The following is a 15,300-nucleotide window of genomic DNA, read 5'->3' as shown; positions in this document are numbered from 1 at the left end:
TGATGATGGAGGGACATTGTCACAGAGCTATTTCTTCAGAAAAACAAGGAAATTACGGCTTTCCTAAATAGGGCACCTATCAGGATTCCCACTCCCATTTCAGTCACTTAATCTTTCAGTAGTTTCAGGTGTCACTCAGGAAATGATGATTTTAAATGATGCATGACATGGAAGTAATATTTCTTGGGTCCCTCATGTGTCAATCTGATCCCGTGTCTTTATAGATGTTAACACAGTGTTTTAGCTCTTTGCCTAATAAGCTCTTTTATCAAGATGAAATTTTCTTTGCTGAATGAATGCACACCTGGGGTTCACTACAATCACTCATCCCTTTCCATTCATGGCAGTCCTCCTGCAAATGAAATTTTAAAACCCAAATGTCATTGAAGGTCATGTGGCAATAAAACTGGTGTGAGTCATAGAACTGACCCCATGATTGTATGAGAATGATTAGGTGTGCCTCTGCTAATCCATACTGTCGGAAATTCTTTGCCATGTAGCTGTTTTGTTCTGACCTACAGGTTTGTTGTAGCATCAAAGTAGGCATGAAAGCACTCCTTTTCTGTAAGGGCATGTCTGCACTGTGGTCATGCTGTGCAGAGATATTAGTGCTACCTTTAAAACCAGCTAGTTTGGATGGGTGTGTAGGTGGCAGCATGTGTGATTCAGAGCAGGCTGCAGAACGCTTTGGCAGAGCCATAGGGCTCCCTGCTCCCCCAGTGGCACTCTTATCTGTACCTGAGCTGGCCTGAAACAGTAAAAAATGTGATCTGGTGTCACACATAGGTGCAATTAACTGAACGGCAGCAGAGTAGAAACAATCTGCATAAGAATAAGTGTCTTGTGAAAGCTTCTGAGTCTCAGATCCAAGTGCATGAAATATAGTCACCCTTCACCTCTGCCTCTCACCCTGGTAATTTATGCAAGTAGAGATTTATCATATGTCAAAGCAGCAGAAGTTGCAAAAATCATTTCAGAGTAAGCACCTAGACAGTTGGTGCAGTTTTTCTTCAAGGCTGGACTTATGTCTAAACACACAGAACTCAGTCAATCACTGAAGGTCTTTCACTGTAAATCTAAAATTTCTATATATTTATATATTATATTACTATATTAATATATTATTGTATCATATCAATAATATGATCTATTAATAGTTATATATTTCTAATTGATAATTATAAATAATAAAGCACACATAATATATAACTATAGTAATATTTACAAATAATAATTTATGTTAATAAAGAAATAATTATATATATAATATTTCTATATTAATATATCATATTTAGTAATTTGATCTATATTTCTGCTTGCCTAAATTTGATAAAAACATAATAAAATAGGTAAAACCAAGTAATTAATAGAAATTGGATATTTTAATCTAGTTTAGTACCTTGAAGTTCTGGAACTCTTTCATAAGATTGTGTTGCCAATGAGGCCAAAGGTTTGAGATGTCCTTGTGAAACCATCTGTTTCAGAGTCTACTGCTTCCCCAGCTGCTGTCAGCAATGAGTACACTACAAAGGCTGTGCAAGGTGATGTTGTAGGATGTCCTCCTTCGTACGAGTCATACTGCCTCCATGGTGGAGTGTGCAATTATGTTTCTGACCTACAAGACTATGCCTGCAAGTAAGTACAGAAATTTGTATTTTCTCTTCTGAGGAATGGCACCCTTGGAATGCTACCCTCAGTTTACTGCAGGCTGTGAAGAGTTTGTCCACGAATGATTGTTCATCACTCATGTCACTCATTAGCATTCGAATCTCCTCTTTCCTGGAAGTGATCAGTGTAATTTTCGGTGCAGGCCACTCCATTGCAATTAATGGTAGGATTGGATTTGCTCCCTGAGCAATTGATTCTTTACTTTGGAAATGGGAGGTAAGTTGTTAAATGGCTTGAAAGAGGTGCCTTCTCTGTCTCCTGTACATGTCCTGCTCACTTGCACCTCCTTGTTGGCCTTGCTTCACTGGGATGGAAGAAGACACCTCTGTCTTGCTTTCTCCGACTGGGGCCAGGGAGCAATCTTCTGGTGTCATCATCTTCCATAAGAGAAAGGCAGAAATGGGTAGGATATAATTGCTCTCTTAAAAACAGGAGGAGTTACAATGAGACCTCAAATTTGAGACCTATTTCCCTTGTCAATATTTTTAACCCTGTCAATATTTTTGTGAAGCCTTAGTCTGGGTTCCCCAAAAGTAGGTTTTGATGAAAGCAAGGAGAATCTCATCTCTCCAGAAGTCAGCCTTGATTTGGTAAATGTGACAACCTAGTCCCATGGGGTAATAATTTCTTCAAAACATTTAGTGCTGGCATTTAAGTGTGTAACCTGATTATATTTGAAGCTGTTCTCAGAATCTTTCTTCAAAATCAAGCATAAAATCTTTACAATGGGACAAATCCATTGCCTGTCTCCTCCCCTGGGGTCACAGGTGGTAAATGAGGACCTGTACAGGGCGTGGATGCTGTTCCAGGCTAGGAAAATCTCTCTGTGTCTCAGGCTTTCCTATTTTGAAGTATGAGTTGTCTCCCCTGCCTACAGACCTCTGTACCTGTAAGAATATGAAAGGAATGTGTCTCACGAGCATATATGGGAATGAAGTCAATGCTTTGTGCTGTGGATCTCTTGAGCTCAGCAAAGCCCTTGGGCAAAGACATTACAGGAGACAGACCCATGGTCATCTCTGGTACTTTTTGGAGTACCTATCCCTGGATTTGAATTTTTAGTGTAACTTTTAGAGGCATAGTAAACTATCTTTTTCCACCTCAGAAGTTTCTTCTCTCAAAGAGTCTAAACCTGCAGAACTTTCAATTTGGATCACCTTTTTTTTTTTTTTTTTTTTTCCTTTTATTTTTTAGGTGTTAGTGCATAATGAGAATTGAAATGTACATAGTTTTCAGTTTTGGAAATGGTAACAGTTAAAAAATTTAAGAGCATCAATGCTCAGCCATGCTGTTGGGGTTTGTGTGTGGGCGTTGCTGGACTCTGTCCCCGCTGAATCCTCACTAGATGGCAGCATTCATTCATGTAGGCTCTGATTTATTGGCTACAGAAGGGGAGGAATGGAAAAATGTTATCCAGCAAAAATCACATACCAAGTGTGATTTGTATTTTAATTAATAAAAGATCATATGCTAGAAAGTAGATCTGACAGCATGTTTGAAATTCATTGTAATTTAACATAAAAAAATAGCATTTTTTTTCTGCCTACCAGTGCACACATATTCTAAATTTTAACAGAATGAGAGTGCTTGTGCCTGAGTTAATAATGAATACTCATATAACATTTTTATGACATTAGATAAAAGCTGCTGCAGGTCAAATCCTCATCTGACTAGCTCTTGGACTTGAGTGAAATTAGGTCAATTAGAATTGTGATGAGTTGAGCCTACATTGCTGAGAAATTGTTATGAACTGAATAGACTTTTCATTTTTTCCATTTATTATCTATGTCTTGCCTTGTGTAGTAAAACTAGGCTGAGATTAATTTTTGATGTATCTATCACTTTCTAGTGATTTTGATTTGAGGGTTTCATGCATCGATACGATATTTCTATGTTGGGTTTTACAATGTTAAAACCAAACAAATAAACACAAACTGGCTACAGAAGAAGAATATATTCAAAGTAAGTTTTGAAGATATCTCTAAATGAAGATGTTTCTTATGCATTGGTTTTTTTAAACACTTTCATTCATCTTTAATTTTACAGTAAAATTCTGATTAAAATTTGATTCTCTTAAGTCACTCTGAAAATACAAGTCGGTCCTGTCCTGCCTACTTTAAAGAAAGGGAATCTTGCTGCTGAAAGAAGTTTAATGGAAAATCCTAGGGAAACACTAATCACACAGCAGGATTTACAGGATTTAAGAAACTTTTTTTCCTACTTTTTTAACCCATAGGTATCTGGTAATGACAACCTCTCTGTATAATTCTAAAGGCAATTCAATACCAGTTAAAAATAACAGTAAAAAAAAAAAAAAGGAGAAAAAAAAGAAAAATAAAAAGACTTTTAATACTGGATTCTCCAGGTTTCAACCGCATACCTTTAAAATGATTTTGTCTTCCCCATGCTAAAGCGAGCCAGATGTTTCTATAGTGGTGATCAGTGGTGAACGGATGCAAGGTGACAGAGGCGGCGGTCTGGGGCCGTGCCCTGCCGCCGCTCAGCGTGTGCCCTCTCTCTTTCCTTGGCAGCTGTGTGACGGGCTACGTGGGGGAGCGCTGCCAGTTCAGCGACCTGGAGTGGTGGGAGCAGCAGCGCGCCGGCCGGGCGAAGGCGCGGAGCATCGCCATCACCGCGGGCGCCGCCGGGCTGGCCCTGCTGCTGCTGCTGCTGGCCGCCCTGGCTGCCTACTGCCGCAGGTACTGCCGCCCAGCACGGCCCCGCTGCTGCTGCTGCTGCTTTCACGGAGTGCTGGGGCTGAGAGCGTCAGCTGCTCCTCAGCTGATGGGAGTTCCTGTGCTTTTCCTTTCCGGGAACTGGCTCTGGGAATAATGCAGAAAGTTCTGGCAAGTCCCTTGCCCGCAGAACTCACGTCGGTGTTAGTGAGCAAGCATGTCTGGAGGGAAGGAGAATAGACCTTATTAGAGCTCAGCACCATTTACTTCTTCCTGCATTTCCCTTCACAGCTCTAGATGTCTGAAACTCTCATGCTATGGGTTGGCACTACTCTGCCAGCTATTCAATGAGTTGGCTTTTGTTTCCCATGGAGTGTAGAATTCCACCTGAAAATTTCTTTGCCTGCTAACCTTCCCAAGGCAAACTTAGAATGATGCTTCCAGCAGTGAACATGGAAACAGTTTTTCCTGGCAGTAGAGAGAATAAAATCAGGGAAGTGAGTCTAAGCACATCTGCTGTAAAAGTACTCCCTGGCATTTTCCATGGCTGTAATGAATTGTGCAGATTTGGGATTCTTCCTGTGGCAAAAAAGAATTCCAACGGTCACTATTTAAGAACCCAGTCTGATGTGAAATTAAATGTCATCGGTGTCCCTTAGACTGGAAAGTATTAAGCATTTAAGCTAGAGTCTTTTGGCCATGACCTTGGCAGACAGCTGTTCTCAGAGGCTGATTTAAATGCAGGATTTTTGTTTGTGGTTTAGGTCCATTTTAAAATTAGACTCTCCTAGACATAAAAAGTTAAACTACAAAAGAAGTTAACTATGCAAGCTAGTGTTTTTCATTCTTATCTAATGGTTCTTGGCATATTTAGTCCATAAGAGTAGGGAAGAAGCAACATTTCTTATTTTCTATTTATTAGTAATAGGGGTCCAGAATTAAAGCTAAGTGCAGCCTGTTTTTTTCCTCATAACCTGGGCTTCTGATTTCAATCTGTGGATATATAAAGAACAGAAAAATTGTGAGATTCTTATATTTTTCATATATTTAATATATTGTCTTACAAAAAATAGACAGAATATGATTTATTTCATATGTTGTCTTACAGAAAATAGACAGAATATGATTTGTTTAAAGGGATGAAAATATTAAATTTCTTCCCTTCCTCTCTCTTTTGTAATTTCTCCCAGATTTATGTTTCTTTCTTGCCAAATGCTTTTGATCAATATAACTATTTACCACAACAACAGGTTTTCAATTACACACTTGACTGAGTTTGAACTGCAGCAATTACTAGTATAACTAGATCAAAATTAAACCGCTGATCTAAAATCCCTATTTAACTGGAGTCTGGGAACCAGTATTTGGGTTGAAATTGCTATACCACTTTTTCAGATAATCTACTGTATTTCAAAATGTACCGATTAAGTCTTTAATAGTCCTGTTCCTTCCCTTGCAAAAAGGAGATGCCAATCTCCTTTCAATTGAAGGAAATGAAGCTGGAGGTCTACACCTGCCAATTTGAAAATGTGGGAACTGAAGGCCGAGCGTGCTGAAGTGTTGTGTTGGCTTGTTCAATCACTGTTGTCTGCTGAAGAGAACTCTGTGATTCTTAATGTTAGGTTTATGCAGTCTGACTGTATAGCATGTCAATTTTCTTATCTTTCTTGGAAAGAAAAGAAGCAACTCTTTTCCACAAAAAAAAAAAAAGCCAAACCTGAATCATAGATTCAACACCTGCAATTCCTTCACCTCAATTGACCAAAGGCCACACAAAGCAAAATTTATTTACGTTGTATTTTCATGAAGGGAGCAATATATGATAATTACGCCACATGACCTTTCACAGTCAGTATATAAAAGCTATGTAGAAATAAAAGGAAAATTCCTAAGTAAAACGAAAATTCCTATTTTTGTTGGTAAATATCTACTAAATTTTAGTTAAAATAGATCAAGCGAAAAGATGTCATAAACTAAGGCTTCCAGAATTTGAAGACTACAACATTAATTTTTTTAGATGATGCTTAGAAGGGCAAAAATATGTTTGTAAAGTGAATAAAGATATACTGATTTGGATCTCAAGAGAAGTAAAATAAATTTTTTTCTTTGGGCCTATATGGGCTTTTAATACTGCCTTATAAGTGATTGCTGTTTAACTGCAAAAATAACAGTCTTTGAATTAATGGAAGTGGCCTCTTAGAGCTGATTATTATACCTTTTCTAGCTCCAGATTTTACTCATAGCTTTTTCCCCGAAAGCCAATTCTATGGGTCATGAACTTTTCCTAGAAGAGCTTATTTCCAAGCTTTTTGAGACTTTCAGTTTGTTTATTTCATAGTAACTTCTGAAACTGTTGCTTTGCAGAAATGATGCTGGTGCATACAAAAGTGACTTTCATAATTGTAGCTACCAACAGTGTACAAAAATACAGTCAGCTTTTTAGTTCTGAGCTTCACCCACAAACACTCTTCATTGCATTGGCTGAAACAAACCTTTGTAAGATAAATGTATTATAAATAGAATAATGTGAGAAAATGGAAGGGTCTAGTTAAAATTATGAGGCCTATTGTTCATTCCAATGAATGACCCTTTACAGATGGCACATTGAAACAAGCATTTGTACGCTTCTTACTGACTTCTTTTTCTGACAAGCTATTTGTTTTAACCACTGCGTGGTAATGGATCGCAATACACAAACCAGTGAGAGAAAACAAAATATACGTACTTCTGTGAATACTGATAAAATAATGTGTGAAAAAAGCATCTGTTCCTCTCAAAGCAAAATAATTGGCTTCAGCTTTTGTTCTGTTGCAGAAGTCAGAATTTGTATAAGAAGAATCTCTGTGCAGAGGCGATAAGAGCTGCCAGCAGCCGCGCTGACAACGAGAGCGTAACACCTACTGGCAACAACTCTCTGGTAACCATATTAATGTGGAGTGGAGAGGGAATCAGGAAGGATCAAAGAGTGTTAGGGATCCACTTGAGATTATCCATCAAATAATTCACATCTTAAATACATTAAATAACTGCTAGAGTCATCAAGTGCTTTGCTGTGAACCCTAGTTCATCTTACCTCATTGTTATCCCTCAAAGTTCACAGCTGCCTGGATGTATTGCAACCATTAGCCAGTGTTATTGTTAGCTTTGAACACAACAGTTGGGGAACTGTGTTCTAAATTAAGGAAATGGCAATGTGATGACATGGCATATCACAAAGTTATTTTCACAGGAAAGTATGCCCTCTGCAAAAAAGCCCTCTTGGAAGCCAAGTATTGTGTGTGCTACATGAGATGTTAAACTCTATTTTGAGGCTTGATGAAATTAAATGTCTTGTATTAGAAGCTGCTGCCTTGTGAAGAAAAACAACCAGGATTTTATCAGGCAGCTTGGTAGGATATATAAATTTCCAATTTTACAGTGGTGTAGGTAAGAATGCCGACATGGTCTGGTTGTACAGGCCTGTGGCTGTTGTCATTTTTGAAGCTGTGTTTAGCCCTATCAAATCTGGTTTGAGGATCTGGTTCTGACTGGCATTAGAATAATATTACACTGCTGGGTGATTGCAGTTGGAACTTGAAGCTGTCAAGGGACATAATTGGCATCTGTGTCTGCTTCTGTGCTCAGTCTGAGACTCTTAGAATGGCCTTGCAAATGCTTTAGTGAGAGTGTCTGGCAGGACTTGTGAGTGGGTAGCCACTGAAGCACACTGTCAAACATACGCTGGTAGTACTGAATAGACTCGACCCTGGTTATGGCATATTGTTCCTTAGCTGGTCAACTGCATACCCTTACGCACATTTAATTATCAGCACCTTTTCTTCAGGTATTGGACGGAATATGAGCTGAGTCATGGCAATGCCATAATTTGTCCACAGCAGAAGTAAAATCCGCAGTTTGTAAAATACCTGAAGTTGAGAAAAGCAGAAACATTTGTTGGGACTGAGAAGAGTTCACTGCTTGGGAGCAGTGCTCTATGAGGCCTGCAGCCCATCAGCTCTGTCCCCACCTTCTGCTGACCCTGCAGTTAATGCTGGTCACCAGTGACATTTTTGCTGAATAGAAGGTAACTAAACAGCTAAGCGATGGACTGAATCAACAAAAACAAATCAAGCTTTTACATCTGTTATACATTTGAGTTACATTTCACTATGCACCAGGAGACCTTGTGTACATTAATAAAGTAATTTATTGCAATGGCTTGTTGCACACTGGAAGAGGAAATCACTGACCCTTTGCTAATTACTGGTGCTTACTCAGTAACGATTGCTGTGGTTTCATGCATGTGATTTTCTCTGTGCTGATATAGCCATTGATCATTAAGTTCACCAGGGCTTCATGCTTGCATGCACTCAGGTTAGAACATCTAGAGCTGCCAAAAATCTGCAGGAAGATGTCCATTTGTGCTATTCACTTCAAGCAGGTTATTGGAGAGTTTAATGAAAAAAAAAAAAAGGTTTTACTGCATCAGGGACAGAAAACTATAGCTTCTCAACTTTTAAGGTTTTGGGTACTATTGAGCTACACAATGTTAATGATCTTAACAAAGGACTTCATATTGGGATTGTATCTTGTGTATGCAGTAATTGTAAGGAACTCATGAATTTCACTCATTTAGTGGTCCTCACTGCCTCTGCTCATTTGTGAGGCTGCTGAGAGGGAGTGCAAAGACTTGCTTGTTCTTTCCTGTCTGGGTTGATGCAGAGGATAACAAGGTTTTGTGCTATCACACACATCGAAAGTTAGGTATCATGATACTGAAACTGTATCTACCAATTGAACAAGCATCATTCACTTTTCCCTTTATTTCTTTTCTGCCAGGTGAGGGTGCAATTAGCTGAGGGTATGCCTGCATATTTTTTTACGTTCGTATTAGATTTTCATAAGCCAGGCCGGCTTAGTTCTGCTGATATGTAAGCCTTGGTAAACTTCTGCATGTGCCTGGATTTGGATGCTATTCTGAAATTTTTCATCCACCAACTGTTTTGCTTTGCACAGTCGAATATATTTTGCAGAACTGTGTGTAGCTGAGTCTCTGCTGGGGGTCAGTCACATGTGGGTTAGCAGATGTAAGAGTACAGATTTTACATAAATGAACCTATGCCTAAATAGCTGCACCTGCTACATGTGTATTCTATCCACATAAATCCACCAGTTATCCACCTGGACCCCTGAATCTGTCAGTCCTTTGGTTGGAACATCTTATTTACAGATGTCTTCTTCCCTGTCTCTGCTCTTTAAACCTCCCCTTTTAAAGGGTTTTTCATCTTTCCATCTGTACAATTTCATCATGGTGCTTCACATTGCTTTCCTCTACCCCGTTTTTTTCTGTTTTACCCCTGGTCCTTTCAGCATGTTTCCCCAGAGGGTCTCATCTTCTGACTTCCACCGTCACTGTGGCGTGATGGAACCACATCCTGCAGGAGATGCTGAGAGCCAGGAAGGGAGGCTTTCTTCCTTGCCTGTGTTTGACTGAGTTTCCTGATGTCTATATTCCTGCAGATATCTTCAATACTTTAAAAATGGCTCTCAGTACTATATTTTCATGAACTTTTGTCCTTGCCATTGGAAATGTTGATTTGCAAAGCAAGAGAGTAATTCTTAGCTAGACTGAGACTGTGCACTTTCCAAAGATCGGGGCTGTCATCAACTCAAATGTTTGATTACCTGCAGGGGGAGGGGTCATCCCAGAAGCCAGGATGACCTTTTTCCCTGTTCTGTGGTTGGTGTGTGTGGCCCTTTTAGTTTCCCTCTTGGGTTTCAGAAAACCAATTTGTTTTTTATTAATTTGGGCTCTGCATATTTTGTGCATATTGTATGTATTTGCAGTTTGCGGTTTTTAAGGAGGGTAACAGTTCTCTGGAGACTAAAGCAGTTGATCTAATTGAGTGTGAGACAGCAGATCCTCATCCTGCCTGTCCTTCAGAATCTGGTGAGTAGGATGTCCTTCCTTATTAGATCTCTCCTCACCTTGTACCAGCAGGAGCAGTGGCTGCTAGAGGAGACAGAGAAATCCAGATTTTATTTCTGGCAGAGCCCATGTTTGTTTTGATGTGAAGAGACCATTCAGACCTACATTTTGCAGATTAATAATGAGAAACTACACTACATCAGTGCTTTCACACCGAACAAGCCAGAGGATTCTTGTGATAGAGTAATATCAGATGTTTGCATTAATATAGGCCTGCAGAGCTGTGCAGGTGAAGTTATGTTCATCACACTGTTTGGGAATGGGTGTCCATGGAACAGTACATTTTGGCAGTCCTTATTCGTTCAGGCAGGGTAACTGGAAAGGTGTGAGGAGTCAGGTTTCACCCCGTGGCAGCAACTGCAGCTCTGCTTTTTGTGTTAAACAAGGTGTTTGACTGCTTGGGCAGTGTTTGGTGCTTAAACAAAGATGAGACGAAGGGAGGAGATGTCTCTTATCACTGGTCCAAAGGCAGCAGGTGGCACAGAAGCACAGAATGGGCTTCCATGGCCCTCAAATTACCAGCTGAACCACTCTGAATTTTAGGAACTACTGCCTTCTGGGTGACAACTGGATCTGTTAATGGCTCAGATGGTGACAACTGATGGAGAAAGACTAATACCCTAAGACATTTGTTTTATTTATCATATACACTTCCTAATTGCAGAAGTTACTAGAGAAGCCAGTTTGCCTCAGCCACTTAGAAATATGCAAATACAAATGTTTGAGGATACAAACATCCAGGCATCTTGCAAGATTTTCAAAATTGCCAGTCCTGTCCTTAGACATACACTGAGTAGTCACTTTATTCATCAGTAAAAAATGTGCCTCACATTTACTTAGATGCACTAATATTGGGAACATGTGTAGAGCCTAACTGTCCAGCAAAGGAAGACTGATGTTTCCCATTAGGAGACTCTGGTTTCATTTACAGCTTTATCAGATGCAGGTATGGAACAGAAATTTCCCATGACAGGTGTCTGATTTTTTCATTAAAATTTTAGCAGAAGTGGTTCCACTCTCTTGGACAACAAGATCAGTAAATAATCTGGTATTTTTTTTAACATGGTAAAGGAAGTTCTTATGCCATGCAAGTAAATAATTCTAAGATCTTTTGACTTTAAAGCAGAGATTTTAATTTTGCCAGGCAGGTAGTCTTGGCATGCCTTTCTCTGTTATGTATTATAAGAGAAAGCCATGAATCTAGCCTAAGACAAGTAATTTCTTAAAATCCAATGCAAGTTCTTGACTTTGCCTGTTTTTTTTGTCCTTCTGTTAGTATTGAACCTGATTCTGTGCATTCTTTCACAGCTTTCTTCTCTCAAAGCTGCTACTACATTTCTTTCAGCTTAGCTGCTGTGAATCTTTTCACATGGCTTTCAGTAATACACATCTGTTTTCTCCAGAGGAAGAGCAGCCTGTAACATGTGACAAAGCAGCAGAGACTTTGGCAGAAGAGGAGAAAGAACAAGGCCACCGAAAAGAGGGTCCTGTTGGTGAGAAATTGCTCCAGTCCCCAGCAGCGGTGAAGGGCTCTCCCCAGGCTCCCTGGAGCATCCATCCCAATCCCCTGCCAGAAAGGGAGCCTTGCAATCTTGACCCAGCCAGCTTGCTGATGCAGCCAGACTAGAAGCAGTCTGTGTTTGAACGGGAAAAGGAGGAAGTCAGCAAAGGATGGGAACTCACAAACACTGAAGCAACACTCCTTTTTTTCCCATTAAAACCTGCTTTAGAAAAAACCCACCATTATTCATAACAAAACAGAGAAGGCCTTGCCACTCCTTCCCTGTCATCTTTGCCTGGAAGAATTACTGATCAACATATTGGCAGTGAGTACTGTATAAGTATCACTGCTGCTCACTTCATTAACTGCCTGCTGAAAGTCACTGGGAGGAAGAGAGTCAAGTGGGTGATTTATCAGTGATAAGTATTTTCTAAGGGAGCTCGTTGCAAGTCGTGATCTTTACACACACTGAGTTGAGAAACTGCCTAGAAAGTGGAACACAAGGACAGCTGCAGAGAAACAGGAATGGAGGATAAAGCAGAAAAATTAGTTCAAAATGATCTTACTATAAAAAAATTTTTATGGACACTTTATGCCTCTCCCCAGTGCTGCTGAAAGACCAGTGCAACTTCTTGGATTCCACCTGAGATGTTCTTGTGTCTAGCAAGCACCACATAGGATCTTGAATTTCTCAGGTTTTGTGTTCTGGAGGATGTTTTGCAGGCACATGTTATTAATGGTGGGCAGCATTTGAGGGGAAAGGTGTTTCCTCCATTTTTTTTTCCCAGCGTACACTGGTCCTTCAGAGCATAACAGGGTTATTTCTGGGCTGAGGAAGTGGGTTTCTGTCTGCCTTCAGCCCTGCAGAGAGGCATGTGCTGGAGCTGTCCTTGTCTTATAAAGGTGTGCCTGGCACCAAAACCTGGTCCATTATATAGAACTCAGTGTGAGGACAGAAGTCCAGCCAATTGCTGTTCCAAAAGACCAGGAGAAGTGGGACAAAACCACAAAAAAGCCGCTTCAGTTCAGACTGACTTCCACTCAACTGATTTGTGCTGCCTGTAGAATCTGAGGGAACAATTGGAAAACTGAACAAATTTTTTCCTGTAACTGGATTTCTAACACCTATCAGGTCATTTACTCTCTTGCAAAGCTCTGTAGTATGCAGAGATGAGGTCAGTTGGTGTGAGCATGGTGCTGATAACACCAAGGTTGTGGCTTCAATCCCTTCAAGCCTTTCACTCCAGAGTTGGGCTTGATGATCCTTGTGGGTCCCTTCCAACTCAGAACATTCTGTGATATCAAGTGATTTTCATCAACTTGTCTTGACATCCTAAGGCTGTTTTCAGAATCTTTTGGAAGATGCCTGAACATCAGCTGAATTACTAATAATGATTTTATTATTTGTGGGGGATCTCTCAGTCCTCTGTTTTTGAAGCCTGCTGGTGTAACCTTTAAACTCTGCTACAGTGCCCACCACTAATGTTCCTTGTAATTCATTAGATGGATAATAGTGGCAAACATTACTAATTTCTGTGTTTACTATTCTGCTTTTCTGGGTTCCTTTTGAATCCTGCCAGAAAGGTATGGAATGTTGTCATTTTTGTTGTTTGTTTGTTTTTTTTCACCAGCTCTGCAGGCCAATATGGGAAAGAGTTTTGAAATGCTCTTACTTCTTATCCAAAATGGTTACACACTGGAGTAACTTTGTGAAGTCAGTTTTGTTTTATGTTGTTGAAACAGTAATGACACTGAGTCCTGGTTTTGTAGAGGGTTGTCACTTAACTTCTAAAGTGATTTTGAATTGTTGATTCTGTTTTCTAACCACATCAATTCTGGACTCAGAATAAACTTGTAAAATACTAATTTTCAAAGCTTAGTTGGAACTACTAGCCATGAAGACTCATGCTCTTGTGTGAATGGTAACAAAGGTACTTCCACAGAAAGAGAAATAGTTGAGAGGTGTTGACATATTAAACTGTGTTCAGGAGCAGGCAACAACTGTGTTGAATCATTAGGATTTGATAGATTTGATTTTAAGTTTGGTATTGTTTAATTTCACTAACATTGTTCAAAGCATCTAGTTTGGATTCCCTGGTCTTTCAGTCACTATTCTTCTGTATTTTAATGTGAAGAGAGTCCAGGTCTAAAGGCCCCAGTCCAAAAAAGCATTTTGTTCCCATGAGAGCTTCCCAGTAAAAAGACTTTGATCCCTGCACTTTGAGTTTTTCTGGTGAAGTATGTTTGTGTGCTTAAAATGCAAGTGTTGTGTTGAATGACAGTCAACATTTCATTGGAAGCTTACCCAATCAAAAGAAATAAAGATATGTAACTTTGAATCTTGCTGGAATAAAGATGTTTCAGACTCCTTAAAAATTAGTTTGCTATTCTATCCTGGGTATTTTTTGTTTACTTTGCTTTCCTTCCAAGGATCTAACTTTAAATTAGATAGTATTCTTTACAGAATAAGATAGGGAAACCAAGCTGATATGTTTTTGTAATTAGAGTGTTTGAAGTTTTAAATGTTTCCTTAACTCAGCTCTAAACTCAAAATAATATTTAGTGTAAAAACTTGAAATGATATTTCAATACAAATTTAATATATTTGGTTTATTTGTATGTTTATAAAGTTATTGATTTGTAAATAAAATTTTAAAAAATACCAGACAAAAATCCCTGGTGTCCCTCTTGTTTTAAGAGATGAGAGTGCACAATTCTGGTTTCAGTTGACTCCCATCAGGTAAGCTGAAAGCTCCACTGGTTTCATGCAGCTGCAGTCTAGAATGTGTTGGTGCAGCACGTGCTGGTGTTGTGGGTTTCTTCTTCTCCACCCAGAGAATCCATGCTAAAGAGGATTATCTGCTGCAGCTCACTCTTGGCTCCCACCTTGAATATGGTGAGTTTTCATTTATATTTTATTTATATCTTTCCATAAACCAATAAAATCCATATAATCTTTTTTTGTTCACATCTAAATGACTCCTAGGAATGCAGCTACTTATTAATCTGGAAATATTATCCATGGCTTCAGAATATGTTTTCAAATTGGTTGCCAAGATCTTCTATTCAGGCTTTACATGCACATTGGTTGAAGTAAAATAGTTGAATCCTGGGGGTTGCCCAGATTTTTTTTGTTAAACTTTCTTCATCCAAAATGCTTTTTAAAATTATTAGAATTTCTGTGTATGTAACAAACTTAGCATTGATCTTAAATCCCACTGGTGTACTCCGACTTTTTGAAATGAAATTCTCCTGTGCTATATTAAGCTTTAAAAGAGGAATTTAGAAGCACATTGGGTGAGAAGCTTGACAAGTCCGAAGTGAGAAAACCATAGGCCATTTTAAACAGCAAAGTGACTCTGTTTAGTTCAGTAAATCTTAACTTTATTGAAATTAGCATTTCAATCCTCTAAAGCTATATTTTCATTGTCAGCAAGTGAGGAATGATTCATGCTCATTCATAAGGGACACAGGGAGGCAATGGTTCC

At 39.2% G+C, this 15,300-nt stretch overlaps 1 protein-coding gene across 2 annotated transcripts in view; it reads left to right on the top strand.

Annotated features, from left to right (window-relative positions):
- The window catches only part of EGF (epidermal growth factor), a 58,422-nt gene extending 43,937 nt beyond the window's left edge, over positions 1-14,485 (top strand). For both annotated transcript variants that reach the window (XM_038135956.1, XM_038135957.1), the window contains exons 21-25: positions 1,485-1,635; positions 4,200-4,367; positions 7,158-7,260; positions 10,170-10,272; positions 11,715-14,485. In XM_038135956.1, the coding sequence (XP_037991884.1) occupies positions 1,485-1,635; positions 4,200-4,367; positions 7,158-7,260; positions 10,170-10,272; positions 11,715-11,938 (749 nt within the window). In that variant the 3' untranslated portion in view covers positions 11,939-14,485. The remainder of the gene's footprint in view (positions 1-1,484; positions 1,636-4,199; positions 4,368-7,157; positions 7,261-10,169; positions 10,273-11,714) is intronic.
- Positions 14,486-15,300: the final 815 nt, after the last annotated feature.

This window comes from Motacilla alba, chromosome 4 (genome assembly GCF_015832195.1).
Source record: "Motacilla alba alba isolate MOTALB_02 chromosome 4, Motacilla_alba_V1.0_pri, whole genome shotgun sequence".
NCBI classification, from domain to species: domain Eukaryota; kingdom Metazoa; phylum Chordata; class Aves; order Passeriformes; family Motacillidae; genus Motacilla; species Motacilla alba.
This window is presented reverse-complemented; position numbering and strand designations above follow the sequence as displayed.